The 14,588-nt window shown below is 43.7% G+C and overlaps 1 protein-coding gene across 1 annotated transcript in view; it reads right to left on the bottom strand.

Moving 5' to 3' along the window:
- Window positions 1–13,774, bottom strand: part of WWTR1 (WW domain containing transcription regulator 1) — a 144,133-nt gene extending 130,359 nt beyond the window's left edge. Inside the window, exons 1-2 of the mRNA XM_010356839.2 lie at window positions 13,443–13,774; window positions 12,555–12,988 (exon numbers count right to left, since the gene is read on the bottom strand). Coding sequence (XP_010355141.1) covers window positions 12,555–12,985 — 431 coding nt within the window. The 5' untranslated portion in view covers window positions 12,986–12,988; window positions 13,443–13,774. The remainder of the gene's footprint in view (window positions 1–12,554; window positions 12,989–13,442) is intronic.
- Between the last annotated feature and the right edge of the window lie 814 nt (window positions 13,775–14,588).

The following is a 14,588-nucleotide window of genomic DNA, read 5'->3' as shown; positions in this document are numbered from 1 at the left end:
CCCCTACGCCCCATTTACCTCCCTCGAGCATCTTAAAGTCACTTCAAACTCAACATGTTAAATAATTTCTCCACCTCTTCCAAGCCTCCCAGTACTGCTTGCTACAATTAGAGGCACCACCAGCCCTGACATTAGACAGCCAGCAATCTGCAAATCTTCCTTTCCTCCTGCTTTACTCGCTGCCTTTATCCAATCCATCACCAAATCCTGTCAAAGGTACCTCCTAATATCCCTTCAATGATTAAAATGATTTCACTTCTTCTCTTCTCCAGTACCACTAAAGCAACTTTTCAGCAATTAAATCACTCCTATGAGTACCTTCATTCCAGAGTGGCAGAATATTCCAGTCACTACTTATACTTCTGGAACTACAATGAAAATTTCTATCCCTGTTTCTCCCCAGTATGGCTCACATCAGACAGTCCTCGAAAACCTGACCAGTTTTGGGCCAGTAGAGACGTCACTTTCTTGAACCACAAAGCCAAATCCCAGTCTCTAGATCATGATTACCCAGATAAGGCTTTTCACCCTGAGACATCCCATCAGGCATTGCATCCAGTTCTTCAGAATTTAATCCATGTCTGTACTCTACCCAGCCGAGGTTATGCGAGGCTTAACCGGTAACAGAGACTTCCCACAATGCAAAAACAAAGTAATGCTGTTTTTATCAGTCAAGTCATATATACATATATGCATAATAAATCCTTGGAAGATAACACAGTAATTGTGAACAGTAGTTACTTCTGAGGAGTAAACCTAGTGTGTGTGTTGGGGTTGGTGGGGGAGGGGGTGCGGTGCTGGGAGGTGGGTAGTACTTTTATTGTTCACTTCTGTTTTTATTTATTTTTTTGAGACAGAGTCTTGCTCTGTCGCCCAGGCTGGAATGCAGTGGCCTGATCTCAGCTCACTCCAACTTCCACCTCCCAGGTTCAAGCAATTCTCGTGCCTCAGCCTCCCAGGTAGCTGGGATTACGGTAGGTACGGGGTTTCACCATGTTGGCCAGGCTGCTCTTAAACTCCTGACCTCAAGTGATCCACCCACCATGGCCTCTTAAAATGCTGGGATTATAGGCATAAACCACCGCCAGGCCCCTACTTTTCACTTTATATCCTTCAGCTCTGTTTGGACTTTTTGGTAAGAGTATATATTATTTTTATAACAAAAGCCAGCTTTTTAAAAACAAACCCCAAAATAAATGAAGTCAGTAAAAGTTATGTTTGTTCATTACAGTCACATTTACCATTTACTTGGGTTTTCTCCTTTCTGATGGGTTATCAAAGTTGCAGCCTCAACTGTGATAGGTGCCTACGTGCCCCTTTGAAAACCTAGGCTAAGAAATGCTTTGCAAGTGCAAACTAGGAGAAAAATATTCAGTATTGAAAAATCTGCAGAAAAGCCATCATAAATGAATTTATTTTTTTAAATAAACAACCCAGCATGTGTATTTTTCTCCAGTCACCATGTTTTGATTCCTGAGTCTGTCACTGGTAATGCTTACCAGCACACTAGTCACAAAAAAGAAGAGAAATTGGATTTTTGTACAGTGTTCAGAATTGAGATGTGCCACAGCAAAATTTTAAAATAATGAGTTACCATAGAAGTCACAAAGACATGAAATATATTATGTACTAGAAAACAGATTATATACAACCTTTGTGCCACAGATTTCTATTTTGAGATTCAACCTCTTAGAATTATTATTAAGTTAATGAAAGGTATGAATAATTGGTTGATGCATAAAATATAGCTAGAAGGATGGATGGAAAAATAAAATGATAGGTAAATAGATACATAGATTAATGGATAAAGAGATGGATGACAGACATATTAGACAGGTCACTGAGAGAGATAAACAGATTACTGCTTCTCAAACTATCTATGGTGAAGGACCAGGGTTTTATTTCCAATCTGTCAAGACCAGTATGTAGTCCTATTGTGGATGGCTTATACATAGCTCATACCACATGTGACTCACCACACAAGATCGACACACCCACACTACCCTGTTCCACAAGATAATTCCATTGGTCACCTACTTGGATGTCACAGCAATGCCATTTTGCCATAAAGTTTCTAAATACTCTCAACTTCTGTATCTAGCTCTTCATAGACCAGTTACAATTGTACATTGGCATCAGTCCATGGACCATACTTTGAGTAGCACTAAGCTATATAATCAGTTACTTCCCAGCAGTATGCCATCAGTTCTTATTGGTTGGGCATCCACTCTAACTGGTTACTGAATTTGGTAGACCATGCATCAGCCTTGTATAAGAAGGATAAGCAGATTGATTGACAGAACAGTGGATGACAGATAAATTAGATAACAGACTAGCTAGCTAACAAATTAGATGGGAACCAGAGAGCTGTTCTTTGTGCAAAGAATATTTCTGAATAAAGTGTTAACAGTGGTACTTTCTATATGGGGGATTCAGAGAAGATCAGAAGAATTTCTTTTCCATTTTTCTCCCTCCAGCAGTGTTTGAACACATAAAATTTTTAATTCAAAAGAGAAAGAAACAATTTAAATGTTCATCAATAGGAGACATGATGTATATTTAAATTCCTAAACAATGGAATACTATGTGGTCCTTAAAGAAAACAGATGTTTATGTACAGAAGAGAAATGAACTCCAAGATACATTATATTAAGTGAAAAAAAGAAGGTGCAGAAGAGTGTGTACAGTACACTACCGTTGTATTGTGTTGACATGGTCTAGGTGGATGTCTACATTGATACTCGCATGCTTGTACTCACACAGTTTCTCTGGAAAAACAAAAAACTAGTGCTCTGGGGAGGGGGACAAGAGGACCGGGGGAGAGTGAAAGACTCTTCCCAGTAAATGCCTTTGTACTTATTTTAGCTTTTTGGGACTTAAATGTATGTATTACCTCTTTAAAAATTTTTTTTTTCTTTTTTAATTTAAAGAAGTTACCTGAAAACATGAACTTTCGAGTTTAGAAAATGTGTTCCTGAGAGGGAGGCTACTGGCTGCTCAGGCAGGGCATCCTCAGGGAACTGGGCCTAGGTGGGCCCTGATGGGATGACTACGGTTCCAGAATCTCAGTTTTGTCTGTGTCTAGCTGATCAGCCTCAGAGGAACTGAGAAAGTACCGAAAACCACAAGAGAGTATTCTGGGAACAAGCAGACTCAAAAGCTATTCATTTACAAGCAGAAATCATAGATCCAGCAGGGGCGGTCCCAAGTCAAGGGTAGCCTGGTATCTCACTTACTTGGGAAGTAAAGACCACCCACAATTTTGGAACTGTACTTACTAAATTGAATATAGATGGAGCTATGAAAGGATAGATAGAAAGACTATCATTTCCAGACTCATTTAAGTCAGTATAAAATGCTTAGTTCTCTAAACAACCAGGAAAGATCACCACATAGGTGACAATGGTAGAGTCTTATGCAACAGTCACAAAAAGCTAGGACTCGTGTATCTCAAAACTAAGGGATGAGAAAGTTGACATTTACTAGCAAAAGGTCAATGAGTCCATCCTAGCTAAGGCTCCAGAACCTCAATGGGATGCATAATCATCTACCAACTAACACCTATCTTTTAATACAAGTCAGTACAAGCTCTTAGTCTCAGAAACACACCCTCAGCATTTCTGCCTCTATACCGCTCTTCCCATCCCTTTTGTCCTGGAAGGCTTGTCTGCACACCTACCTATATCTTTCCCATTTTTTGAAGGTTCCATTTATGTCTAAGCACCTTTATGAGACTTCTCTAAACACCCAGCCTTTATCCATCTCTCTCTCCACTGCATTTAGTATCTGGAGCTCTGACATTAATCTTGCAGTCAAAGGGGCACAGATACAATGGAATGCCACTTCCAAGCATGGAAGACTCCTACGAATTCCAGGGTGCAAGTTTACAATGAAAATGGCTAAAAATAAGTAATACACGATTCCTGATTCCTTTTGAACACCTACTATGTGGCAGGCCCTGTGCTCAAATTATACAATGCCAAGCAAGACAAACATTGTTCTTGCCCGGATGAAGGTTACAGTGCAGTAAAAAAAGGGGGGGGGGGGCGGGAAACAGTAATACGGGAGTGGAGCAATGACTGGGGAAACAGAAGGGCCTATGGGAGGAGGAGCAGGAGCATGTAAACCAGAGTGGGGGCTGCAAGTCAGGGAAAATTTCCTCCAGGATGTGGCATCTAAAACTGATATCTGAAGGTAATGGAGGAGTTAAGCAGGCAAAAAGCAGGGAAATAGTGTTCCAGGCACAGGAAACAGCTTGTGCCAAGTTCCTGAGGCCAGAAGGAGCATAGCCAACGGGAGAAACCGACAGACATTCTGTACAGCTGCAAATTTCAGACCTGTAGTCATATTATAAATGACTGACTGACTGAGGACACACCTTACAAAGGCTTCCGGCAAACCAAGATGGAAGGCAGCTGATCGAGGCTCTAGGACCACACACAGGTCGAAACCAGCTCTTTGGCCTGGTTTGTCTGTGTTCCCCTTCTCTCTCTAGATTCTGTCAGCTGCCTGCAGTGATAAAGCCAGCCACACATTTCTTCTTTTAAGACATACTTACGATGCTAACACACACAAGAGTTCAATGATTTTGTTTATTTATTTATTTATTTGAGACAGAGTTTTGCTCTTGTTGCCCAGTATGGAGTGCAATGGCACGATCTCAGCTCACTGCAACCTCCGCCTCCCGGGTTCAAGCGATTCTCCTGCCTCAGCCTCCTGAGTAGCTGGAATTACAGGCATGCGCCACTATGCCCGGCTAATTTTGTATTTTTAGTAGAGACGGGGTTTCTCCATGTTGGTCAGGCTGGTCTCAAACTCCCAACCTCAGGTGATCTGCCTGCCTCAGCCTCCCAAAGTTCTGGGATTACAGGCGTGAGCCACCGCGCTCAGCCGAGTTCAATGACCTTTAGTTGTAAATTAGCTGAACTGGCTAAAGATCTTTTAGATGGCACAAAGGCAAGGCCCTGGAAGAGTGTCGCCCCCTTCACCACCTAAAACCCGAACAATAACAGGAATGAACTTGCAAAGGTGGTGTTTGTGCCAGGCACTGCGCTCAGCACTTTATAAATGTTTCTTCATTTCACTTCCTCTCCTAAGAGCACTGAGCAAGTGAACGTCATCTTTTCCTTTCTTATTTATTTTCTGCTATGCCTAGATGGAACATTAAATAAAAGCTAGAAGTCCAGGAAAGAGAGCATGAAAGTAAAGAATAAGCTGAAAGAAATCCATATGACCGCTGGGTGCAGTGGCTCACACCTGTAATCCCAGCACTTTGGGATGCCAAGGCAGGTGGATCACCTGAGGTCAGGAGTTAGAGACCAGCCTGGCCAACATGGTGAAACCCCATCTCTACTAAAAATATAAAAATTAGCAGGGCGTGGTGGCAGGTGCCTATAATCCCAGCTACTCGTGAGGCTGAGGCAGGAGAATCAGTTGAACCCGGGAGCTGGAGGCTGCAGTGAGCTGAGATTGCACCATTGCACTCCAGCCTAGGCGACAATAGTGAAACTCTGTCGTCATATTATAAATGACTGACTGACTGAGGACACACCTTACAAAGGCTTCCGGCAAACCAAGATGGAAGGCAGCTGATCGAGGCTCTAGGACCACACACAGGTCGAAACCAGCTCTTTGGCCTGGTTTGTCTGTGTTCCCCTTCTCTCTCTAGATTCTGTCAGCTGCCTGCAGTGATAAAGCCAGCCACACATTTCTTCTTTTAAGACATACTTACGATTTATATATATAAATTTATATATATATAAATTTATATATATATATATATATTTATATATATATATATATATTTCTGTAGAGGCAGAGTCTCGCTACGTTGCCCAGGCTTGTCTCAAACTCTTGGCCTCAAGCAATCCTCCCACCTCAGCACCCCAAAGTGATGAGATTACTGGTGTGAGTCACCTTAGTGGAAATTTTGATGAGAAATAAAATATAAATAGGCACTGGAGGTGTACTACACATTTCTGGTATATTTGGGTTTTCTTCCATCATCTCTATCTCACCATCAATGACAATTTCAAATAGGATAACCCAGACTCAGTTCAGAAGCAAACTCTAAAAATCCATCCACCACTCCACCACCACAGTTATGTGATCATCAAGGATACATAATTACAAGATCTAATTATGGGCCACACAACTGGCATGAGACAGCACAGCATAAGGACAGGAACACAGGTTTTGGAATCACAGAGTTCTAATCCCATCTCTGCCACTCACCTGTTATGTGACCCCAGGACATTTACTTAACCTCACTGAGCCTCAGTTTACTCAACAGTAAAATGAGGTAATAATATATACCTGTTCATAGGATCACTGTGAGGGTTAAAAGAAATAATATATGTAAAAGCATCTAGGGTTATGAAAAAGTTCCATACGCATGCAATTCTGTTGCTATCTCTCTGGGATGCACTGACACTCACTCTCTGCCTTGTCTGGCATTCAGCAGGTAATCAACAAATGTCAATTACCTTTCCTGCTCATCTCTCCCCCTTTTCCATTTCCTCTTCCTCCCCTATCCCACACACAAAAACAGCTCAATTTGTAGTGACAATCTAGATTCCAAACAACAAAAACTAGACACTTATCAGATGGAGTTGAGTATCCTCTGCCCAAGATGCTGAAGCAAAAGAGCACTTACAGTGAGCATTCCTATTTAGGTTTCTCTTAACCAGGGAAGTTGACTCTAAGTCCTTATTTTAAACTTAAAACTGACTTTCAATTCCAGATCCAGGTTGTCCCTCAAAGCTACAGCTGTAATCCGGAGTCAAAAATCACCTGACCCCTATTGCCAAGGGGTCTGATTCTGGCTGGGTAAATAGGCTATGTGTGTTGGGAGAGAGAGAAGGGGAAGCAAGAACTAACTTGTACTGAACATCTCCTGTGTGCCAGATGCTTTAAATATGCTCATCTTTCAAACCACCAGGCAACAGGTATCACTCTCTTCACATTACAGACAACTGAGGTAGCAAACAGTATTTTTCGAATGACAAAAGGCCCTTATGAAAACAGTTACACAATACTGTCATTCAAAGATAAACAGAAAAAACAAACCAGAGTCAGAACAATTTTTAAGTAAATACGTTCAGACAGAAAAGGACTTGAAAAACTTACCTCCTACAAACCATTTATTAAGAAGTTACTCAAGCATGTACTGCAGCAAAATGAGGGATAAACCAAACAAACAGGAAGACATGGGAAAAGGAAACCGCACTTCCAGCTATGGAAAGAAGTCCCAGGATGACAGTTCTATAGTGGGCCTAGTGAATAATGAGTTCAGAACGGCACAGAACAAGCAAGTAATCTTGGCATACAGCTTAGACAAAGAAGACTTGCTAGGTTAGACAAGATTGAGAGCCTAGAAAACTTTTGAGATCATAATAATGGCAAATAATGCATGAACACATTAAAAGGCAATCAGAAATAATAGGGAAAAAATTTAAGAAAGTCATGGTCCAAATATGAAAAAACTACCAGGTAAGACAATTTTAAACAACTGATGAAGACTGAGAAACCAAAAAAAACCCATTTGACTTTAGGGCTAGATACCTGTTCCTTTGAATGGCCCAGGAATCCTAACACCAGACCCACAGTGCAAGTTTAAAATCCAATCCTAACACACAAGGCAATGAATCATTTCACAGAATTGTAGTCATGTAAATGTTGCCTATGGATTTTCAACTTTAAGAATCATATATGAATAAGATGGTCAACTTTGGGGCAAAGCACAAATACAGGTTATGGGTTCAGGGCTTTGGCAACATGAAAGCAACATTGTCAAAAAGTGAACGGTAGAACTGGTAGCAGTCCAAACATTACTGACATACACCATAAGGAGTCAAGAAATACTATCAAAAGTTGACAAAAGCCAGGTGTGGTGGCTCACACCTGTAATCCTAGGGCTTTAGGAAGCTGAGGTGGGAGGATTGCTTGAGGCCAGGAGTTTGAGACCAGCCTGGGCAGCATAGGAAACCCTGTCTCTACAAAAAAGTTAAATAAATTAGCCAAACATGGTGGTGCAAACCTATAGTACTAGTTACTCGGGAAGCTGAGGTGGGAGGATCACTTGAGCCCAGGAGTTTGAGGCTGCAGTGAGTTATGATTCCCACTGCACTCCAGCCTTGGTGACACAGAGAGACCCTGTCTTAAAAAAAAAAAAAAAAAAAAAAGTGATTATTAAAAAAAGGTGACCTAACAGACAAACTTAAAACGTAATAAACATCAAACCCGGGAGAGAAAAAAGAAAACTAGCTTAAAGAGCTACAATCTCACTTTCATATCAGGTGCTAAATGTTGATAAATCAAAACATGGTGGTAAAAGCATATTACTTAGGCTTAAGAAGGTAATAGTCTAAGAATTAAATATGGAAACAGTTGAAAAAATTTAAAAAAAATTAAAAGGTTCCCTCTGTGATCCTTGAGGAGGTGAAGGAAACCATTGTTTTTTAACAAAAGTCCTCCTGTATATTGGATTTGTTACCAAGTGCATGGATCACTTGGACAAAAATAATTTTCTGTCACACATTTCAGAAAAGGCAGGACACTAAAATTGTCACTAAAAATTAGACGTAACAGTCAAATGTTATAGTCGGAATTGTATTTAAGAGGAGGATAAAATCTTTTTTCTTATAAAATCACGTTATTCAAATGAAAGATTTTTATAAGAATGTTTGCAAAAGAGAAAAGATGGGAAATTCTACTGAAGCTAGATAACTTTCTTCTTTATAATTCCCCATTTTCTGTAAAAGCATGCATTCTATTTATAATCAGAGACCTTTTAAAAATTTAATGTGATCAGTATTCAATCAGTGTGCCAGGTTGCTCAACACCTCAGCCTGATTCATGAGAATTAGAGGACAGCAGGAATAATGAATGAACACAGTGGTTTTCAGAGGCTAAGTGTTTTAACATTCAATCTGCTTCGTTGTTACTCTAATTTTTATGAACTTTTTATTTAGAGATCGGGTGGGAGTGGTAGGGGCTGCAGATAGGCACCACCATGCCCTGGTCATTATTACTCTAAAGGAATATCTGAACACCACAGGACATCTGAACACCACAGGAAAGGTGTGAATGCTCAGGAAAGGTGCCTTCAGGAGGTTCCAGAAAATGGCTACATCATATACCTAGGAACAATCTTACCTGAGAAAATGACAAAAGGCTTTTTTAAAGCTTCTTAGATGTCCAGGCTCTGTTTCCCATTAAGTTCATTGTTTAGCTAAGGAAGTGACATGGGGGAAAGGTGGGGGTGGGGAAAAAGTAAAAGTGTTCCCTAAGTAGACAGCAACAGATTAGAGGTCCAGTCCAGGGTCCACCATTAAATAACCACATGACTTTCCCAAATTCCTATCATCACCCTTCCCTGGCCTCAGTTTTCTAGTCAAAAACTAAACAAAACAAAATTGACCCTTGTCATTCTAAAATCCTTTGATTTCTAACTTATAAAGCCCTCAACTCCCAACAAAGTCAAGAAAAAGATTCTTCTTTTTTTTTTTTTTTTTTTTTTTTTTTTGTTGAAGGCTTAGTAACATGCAAGTTTATTGTATTCACATACATTATTTCACTGAATCCCCACAATAATTCTGAGAGAAGGGTGTTCTGTCCATTTTATACATAGGAAGCTGAGGCTCAAAGAGTTTAAAGAGCTTACTAATATTTAAACTTAGAAGTATCTGATACTGGATTCCATGCTCTTAATTGCTATGTGCCTATCTCCCCGTAACTAGCCTCAATCCCTTTAATATACTAATTTGGTCATCTGATTCACAATGCAGTTATCATTATATTTGTAAGGGTTTTCTCTGATTTTAATGGATATTGAAAAGATAAGTGATGGCAGCAGAATCATTTATTCTTTAACTTTAAAGCATTATCAGTTAATCATTATGTAGAGGGTTTATGCTATGAGCTCAAGATTATGTTATGAGTTCAAGAAATGCAAAGATAAAGAAAACACAGTCCAGTCCAGTAAGATTGGGAGACAGATTCTTCTTTTGGCTGGGCATGGTAGCTCATGCCTGTAATCCCAGCACTTTGGGAGGCCAAGGCAGGAGAATCACTTGAGTCCAGGAGTTTGAAACTAGCCTAGGCAACATAGTGAAACCCCATCCCTACTCCAGCCAAAATAAAAAATAAAATAAAAAAATAAAAAAAAATAAAGGCTTATCTGCTAGCCCCAGCCCTATTTCATAGATGGCAAGTAAAGTAATAAACAGACTTAATGAAAATTAACTCTGAGTGAGTCAGCATCATTTTTCAAGCTTCTACTTAATCCACTGAAATATATTACCTTTTGAGGCTGTGTAACAAAGTGTATGGCATTTACCTTATTACAACTTTAAACAAACTCTACAAGAAATTCAGAGAACTCTTGGCAGATTGCTTATCCTGAAAGACAATAGTCACTGACAAATTCTTAACCTCTCTTAGTCACTTGGTCCAAAAAACTTCCAGAGATAGCACTAGATCAGGCCAGCCTACTACTTACACATTTTTTTCAGCTGTCATTTTCGTTGACTACCCAGAGTGAAATGAAGATGCATTCTGCTTTGGATTGGAGAGTGGTTGTGGCTGGGGGGATGGGCAGAGAGATCACAGCAACTTTCTCTAAATCCAAGGCTAATTTCACTTTTGCCCTTGTTCACAGGCAGTTCTGAGCTACTCCAATCACTCCAAACACAATGTATAAAAGCAATTTTTTTGTTTTGCTTTTGTTTCAGGGTCTTTTTCATCTAGTTTTCCTCAGATATTAGGCAAGTTTAGCTCTTATTTCATATTTTTAATAATCACAGTTAATGCTGATCATATACCATACCTATGTGTGTATATATTCATAAACACAGTTTAGAAATTATGTAGGGCTGGGCATGGTGGCTCAAGCTTGTAATGCCAGCAATTTAGGAGGACGAGGCAGGCGGATCACTTGAGGTCAGGAGTTCGAGACCAGCCTGGCTAACATGGTGAAACCTCCATTCTACTAAAAATACAAAAATTAGCCAGGCATAGTGGCGGGTGCCTGTAATCCCAGCTACTCGGGAGGCTGAGGCAGGGGAATTGCTTGAACCCGGGAGGCGGAGGTTGCAGTGAGCCAAGATTGTGCCACTGCACTACAGTGTGGGTGACAGAGTGAGACTTTGTCTCAAAAACAAAAGAACAAGCAAAAAAAAGTCATGTTATTACATCACATACTTGACTCCACCCGCTACTTAGAAGTCAAAGGACTGAGCACATGTACAAACTATCACTCAATAACCCAGAGAAGACCAGCTGTGGCATAAACGACCCTCAAGTCTGTTTCAGAAACTCAGCATTATACCAACCTCAGAAACACAAAAAGAACTCCTTGAACAAGATACTAACAGCCTTGAGATGGGGAAGGAATAAGAATTGGTCACTGGTATGAGTCAAAGGGCTCACTATAGTAAACTTCATCCATCACTGTGTATTCATTCTTAGGGCTCTCTCATAGCAATCAAAGCATCAAATATTAGTGCCAAAGAAAGGCTTGATTAAAGTTTTAAAATTGTACATAGTCTTTTGAACTAAGGCTACTCTACTAAAGAAATATAGGCTTTAAAATGAAATCTAAGTCAGTTTTTTAGGAGAGGAGTTTCCCTCACTGGCAGTGCAGGCAATCCTGAACCAAGTGGTCAGGCTGGCACAACCTCCATCTTTGATAGCCTGACCCTATGACCTCGATGGAACATTTCAAGTTCCAGCTTGGTTTCTCCTGAGGAATGTAGTTATCTTAGGGTACCACAATTGAAACAATCTCCTCTAGTGTTTGAGAATATATTTTCCCGTGGGGTGTAATTTGATAATTTGAACTAATGTAAAATTCATGACATCAAAAAGCTGGACCAATGTGAAAGGAAGAAGAACAGGCTTGTGATTTGATGGTATTTTAGGTTAACAAGTTTAATGTAATAAAACTCCTGACACAATTTCCACACGATTGATTTGTCCAGCCCACAGCTACTTCACCACACAGTTGCTAATTACATCACTGTGCTGTGTGGTCATTATGTCACCCAGTTGGGAGCACTACGGCCTACCAGCCACTGTTCACTTTTCCAGCTTGCTTTTCCCAAAAAGACAGAAACTGCAGACAACCTACTTCACCAAAAGTCCCTCTGCTCCCCAAGTTTCACAGTTTCTCTCTCATTTATCTTGGTGTCACATCCCAAAGGGCCTGGCTCTGGACTATCTGACTGAGAGTAACCAAGGAAGGGACTAAGGGTCTGTGCCCAGGAGTTGGCTTCAATCCTGCAGATTCAGAGCAAAGTCACCTGTGTGTTTTATGGTGGATGAACTTCACCACACTCTCCTCCGCTTCTGATCCCTTACAATTCCAACACCCAGAGACTCACTCCCTGCTTCCAGCTCTCCGTATCTGTGAAATAACCGTGGAAGGACACACACCATTTCTTTCTCTCTTTCTCTCTCTCTCTCTCTGTCACACACACACACACACACACACGAACACACGCGCGCGTTGGGCACTGTGACTTGGTGCCGTCTTCGGCTCCAAGCTGACTTACTTGAGGAAGTATCTCTGGCCAGTGGCCGTGAAGGTCATCTCCCAGCCCGGGGGCAGCGGCAGCTCGTCAGTCACGTCGTAGGACTGCTGGCGGAGGTGCGCGTGCTGCTGCGCGGGGCTACCCGCAGCACCCGCGCCGGTGCCCAGCTGCAGGGACGCGGGCGACGAGTGCGAGCGGACATGCTGGGCACCCCCAGCCAGTCGAGGCCCCGGGTGGCCGCCCGACGAGTCGGTGCTGGACTGGCGCGAGTGCGAGCCGGAATCAGGCTCCTTGAAGAAAGACTCCGGCAGGATCTTCTTCCGCCACGAGCTAGGCTTCGGGTTCATGACAGAGTTGAAGAGGGCTTCGAGGTCTGTGTCTAGGTCCTGCGTGACGTGGATCACTTGCTGCCCAGGCGGCGGGAGCGGAGGGGGCGCCGAGGCCGGATTCATCTTCTGCAAAAAGAAGGTCAGATCAGCCTTTTATTTAAAGTCGGAGAAGTGGGTAAAAGGGTTATAGGGTGAGAGGGCGAGATGGTGGGAGGAAGAATAGAGGGAAAAGGAAACGAGGAGACAGATAATTGCCCGCCTGGAGATCCCAGACACTCAGCGGTAAGACCAGCAGGATGGGGGAGGGGTCCCTCCTGGCCTCGAGAATTATGCAACTTTCCTGAAGCAAAGAAGTTGCCGGGAGGAGGAGAAGGAAGGGCGAGGGGTGGAGGGAGTAACTGCACTCGAGCCTTGCTGAACCGCAGGATGGCAAAGGAAAGGTCGCAGCTTTCCAGGACAGGCAGCCCCCCGAAAGAAGTTCAGCCCGAGCCAACTCCACCACGTCTCGACTCCGGAAGCCCGGGGAGCCTGGAGCCCTGGAGTGGTGCCGGGTGAGCGCGCGAGCTCCAGCGGGCACTACCTGGGCGGGCAGCGAAGCTGAGCCTGAGCGCGAGGCGGCCGCCGTCCCGCCCGAACTTGCCGTCGGGCCTGGGTCGCTCGGGTGAGTCCCGAGATTGCGGAGCTGGAGCCGAGGCTTGGCTGACAAATCCTGACCCGACTCGGTGCCCAGCAGTCTAGGGGCTTCGGCTCTCACATCCCCCGAGCTGGCCTAAGGAGCTCGCGCTGGGCGAAAAGGAGGCGCAGGAGAAGCAGACAGCGCGGCCGCAGCAGCTCCCGGACTGTCCCATAAACAAAGTTTGGAGCAAACTCCCACCCCCAGGAAAGAGGCGGGCCCGAAAGTTGAGCTGTTGAATTATGTATGACCTCCTAGTCCCGAGCCGGCCGGCCCCCGCTCGCCCCTCCTCTTCCTCCTCCTCCTCCCACTCCGGCTCCAGAAAACCCTGGGCGTGATGGGTACTTTACTGGGTAAGAGGAGACGGGTGTCCCCTACCCACTGCTCCCGGCCGCGCGGACCTCTCCCGCGGAGCCCTGCATCTGCGTTCCTTTGAGTTTACCACAGACTTCGGGCGAGATCCAAGGGAAAGTGGCCTGAGCCTGTTTCATCAAGGGCTTGTGGACCGAAACCAAGGCCGGGGGTGGCGGAGGGCACGCGGATGAGGGGTCAGGCCTAGGAAGGGCCGGTCCTGGACACCGCGCCCTCCCCTGCAGCCAGGCGCCGAGGCCGGCAGCACCCTGAGCGCCGCGCTGACCAGCGATTCTGCCCGAAGGCCGGCCCGGGTGCGCCCCGGCTCGGGGAGACTCCAACAAGGCCAGCCTTTCCACGAGAGGCTGCTTAGCTCTTGTGACCATATTTGGTCTGGCGAGGAGGCATCTTGGCTGCCTGGCTCTCAATTGTCCGCTAGAGCACAGACGGTGCCCAGAAAGTGCCTCTGTCACTGGAGATGCGGCTTCGCCAACGGGTGGGTTGTAAACAAACAACTTTCAAACCATTCATCAATCCTTAATTTCCTCTACGGGGATGACTCAGGCCACTAGGGATTGAGAAGAAACCGGGTCAAAGCTGGGTGCTGGAAGAGAAGAGCAGTTGCGCCCCCCTCCCCCGCAACATCCGTGAGGGTTGTGGGAGGATTGGAATGTCCCTGCCACCCTCCAGGGAGCCTGGAGC

Source organism: Rhinopithecus roxellana, chromosome 1, assembly GCF_007565055.1.
Source record: "Rhinopithecus roxellana isolate Shanxi Qingling chromosome 1, ASM756505v1, whole genome shotgun sequence".
NCBI classification, from domain to species: domain Eukaryota; kingdom Metazoa; phylum Chordata; class Mammalia; order Primates; family Cercopithecidae; genus Rhinopithecus; species Rhinopithecus roxellana.
This window is presented reverse-complemented; position numbering and strand designations above follow the sequence as displayed.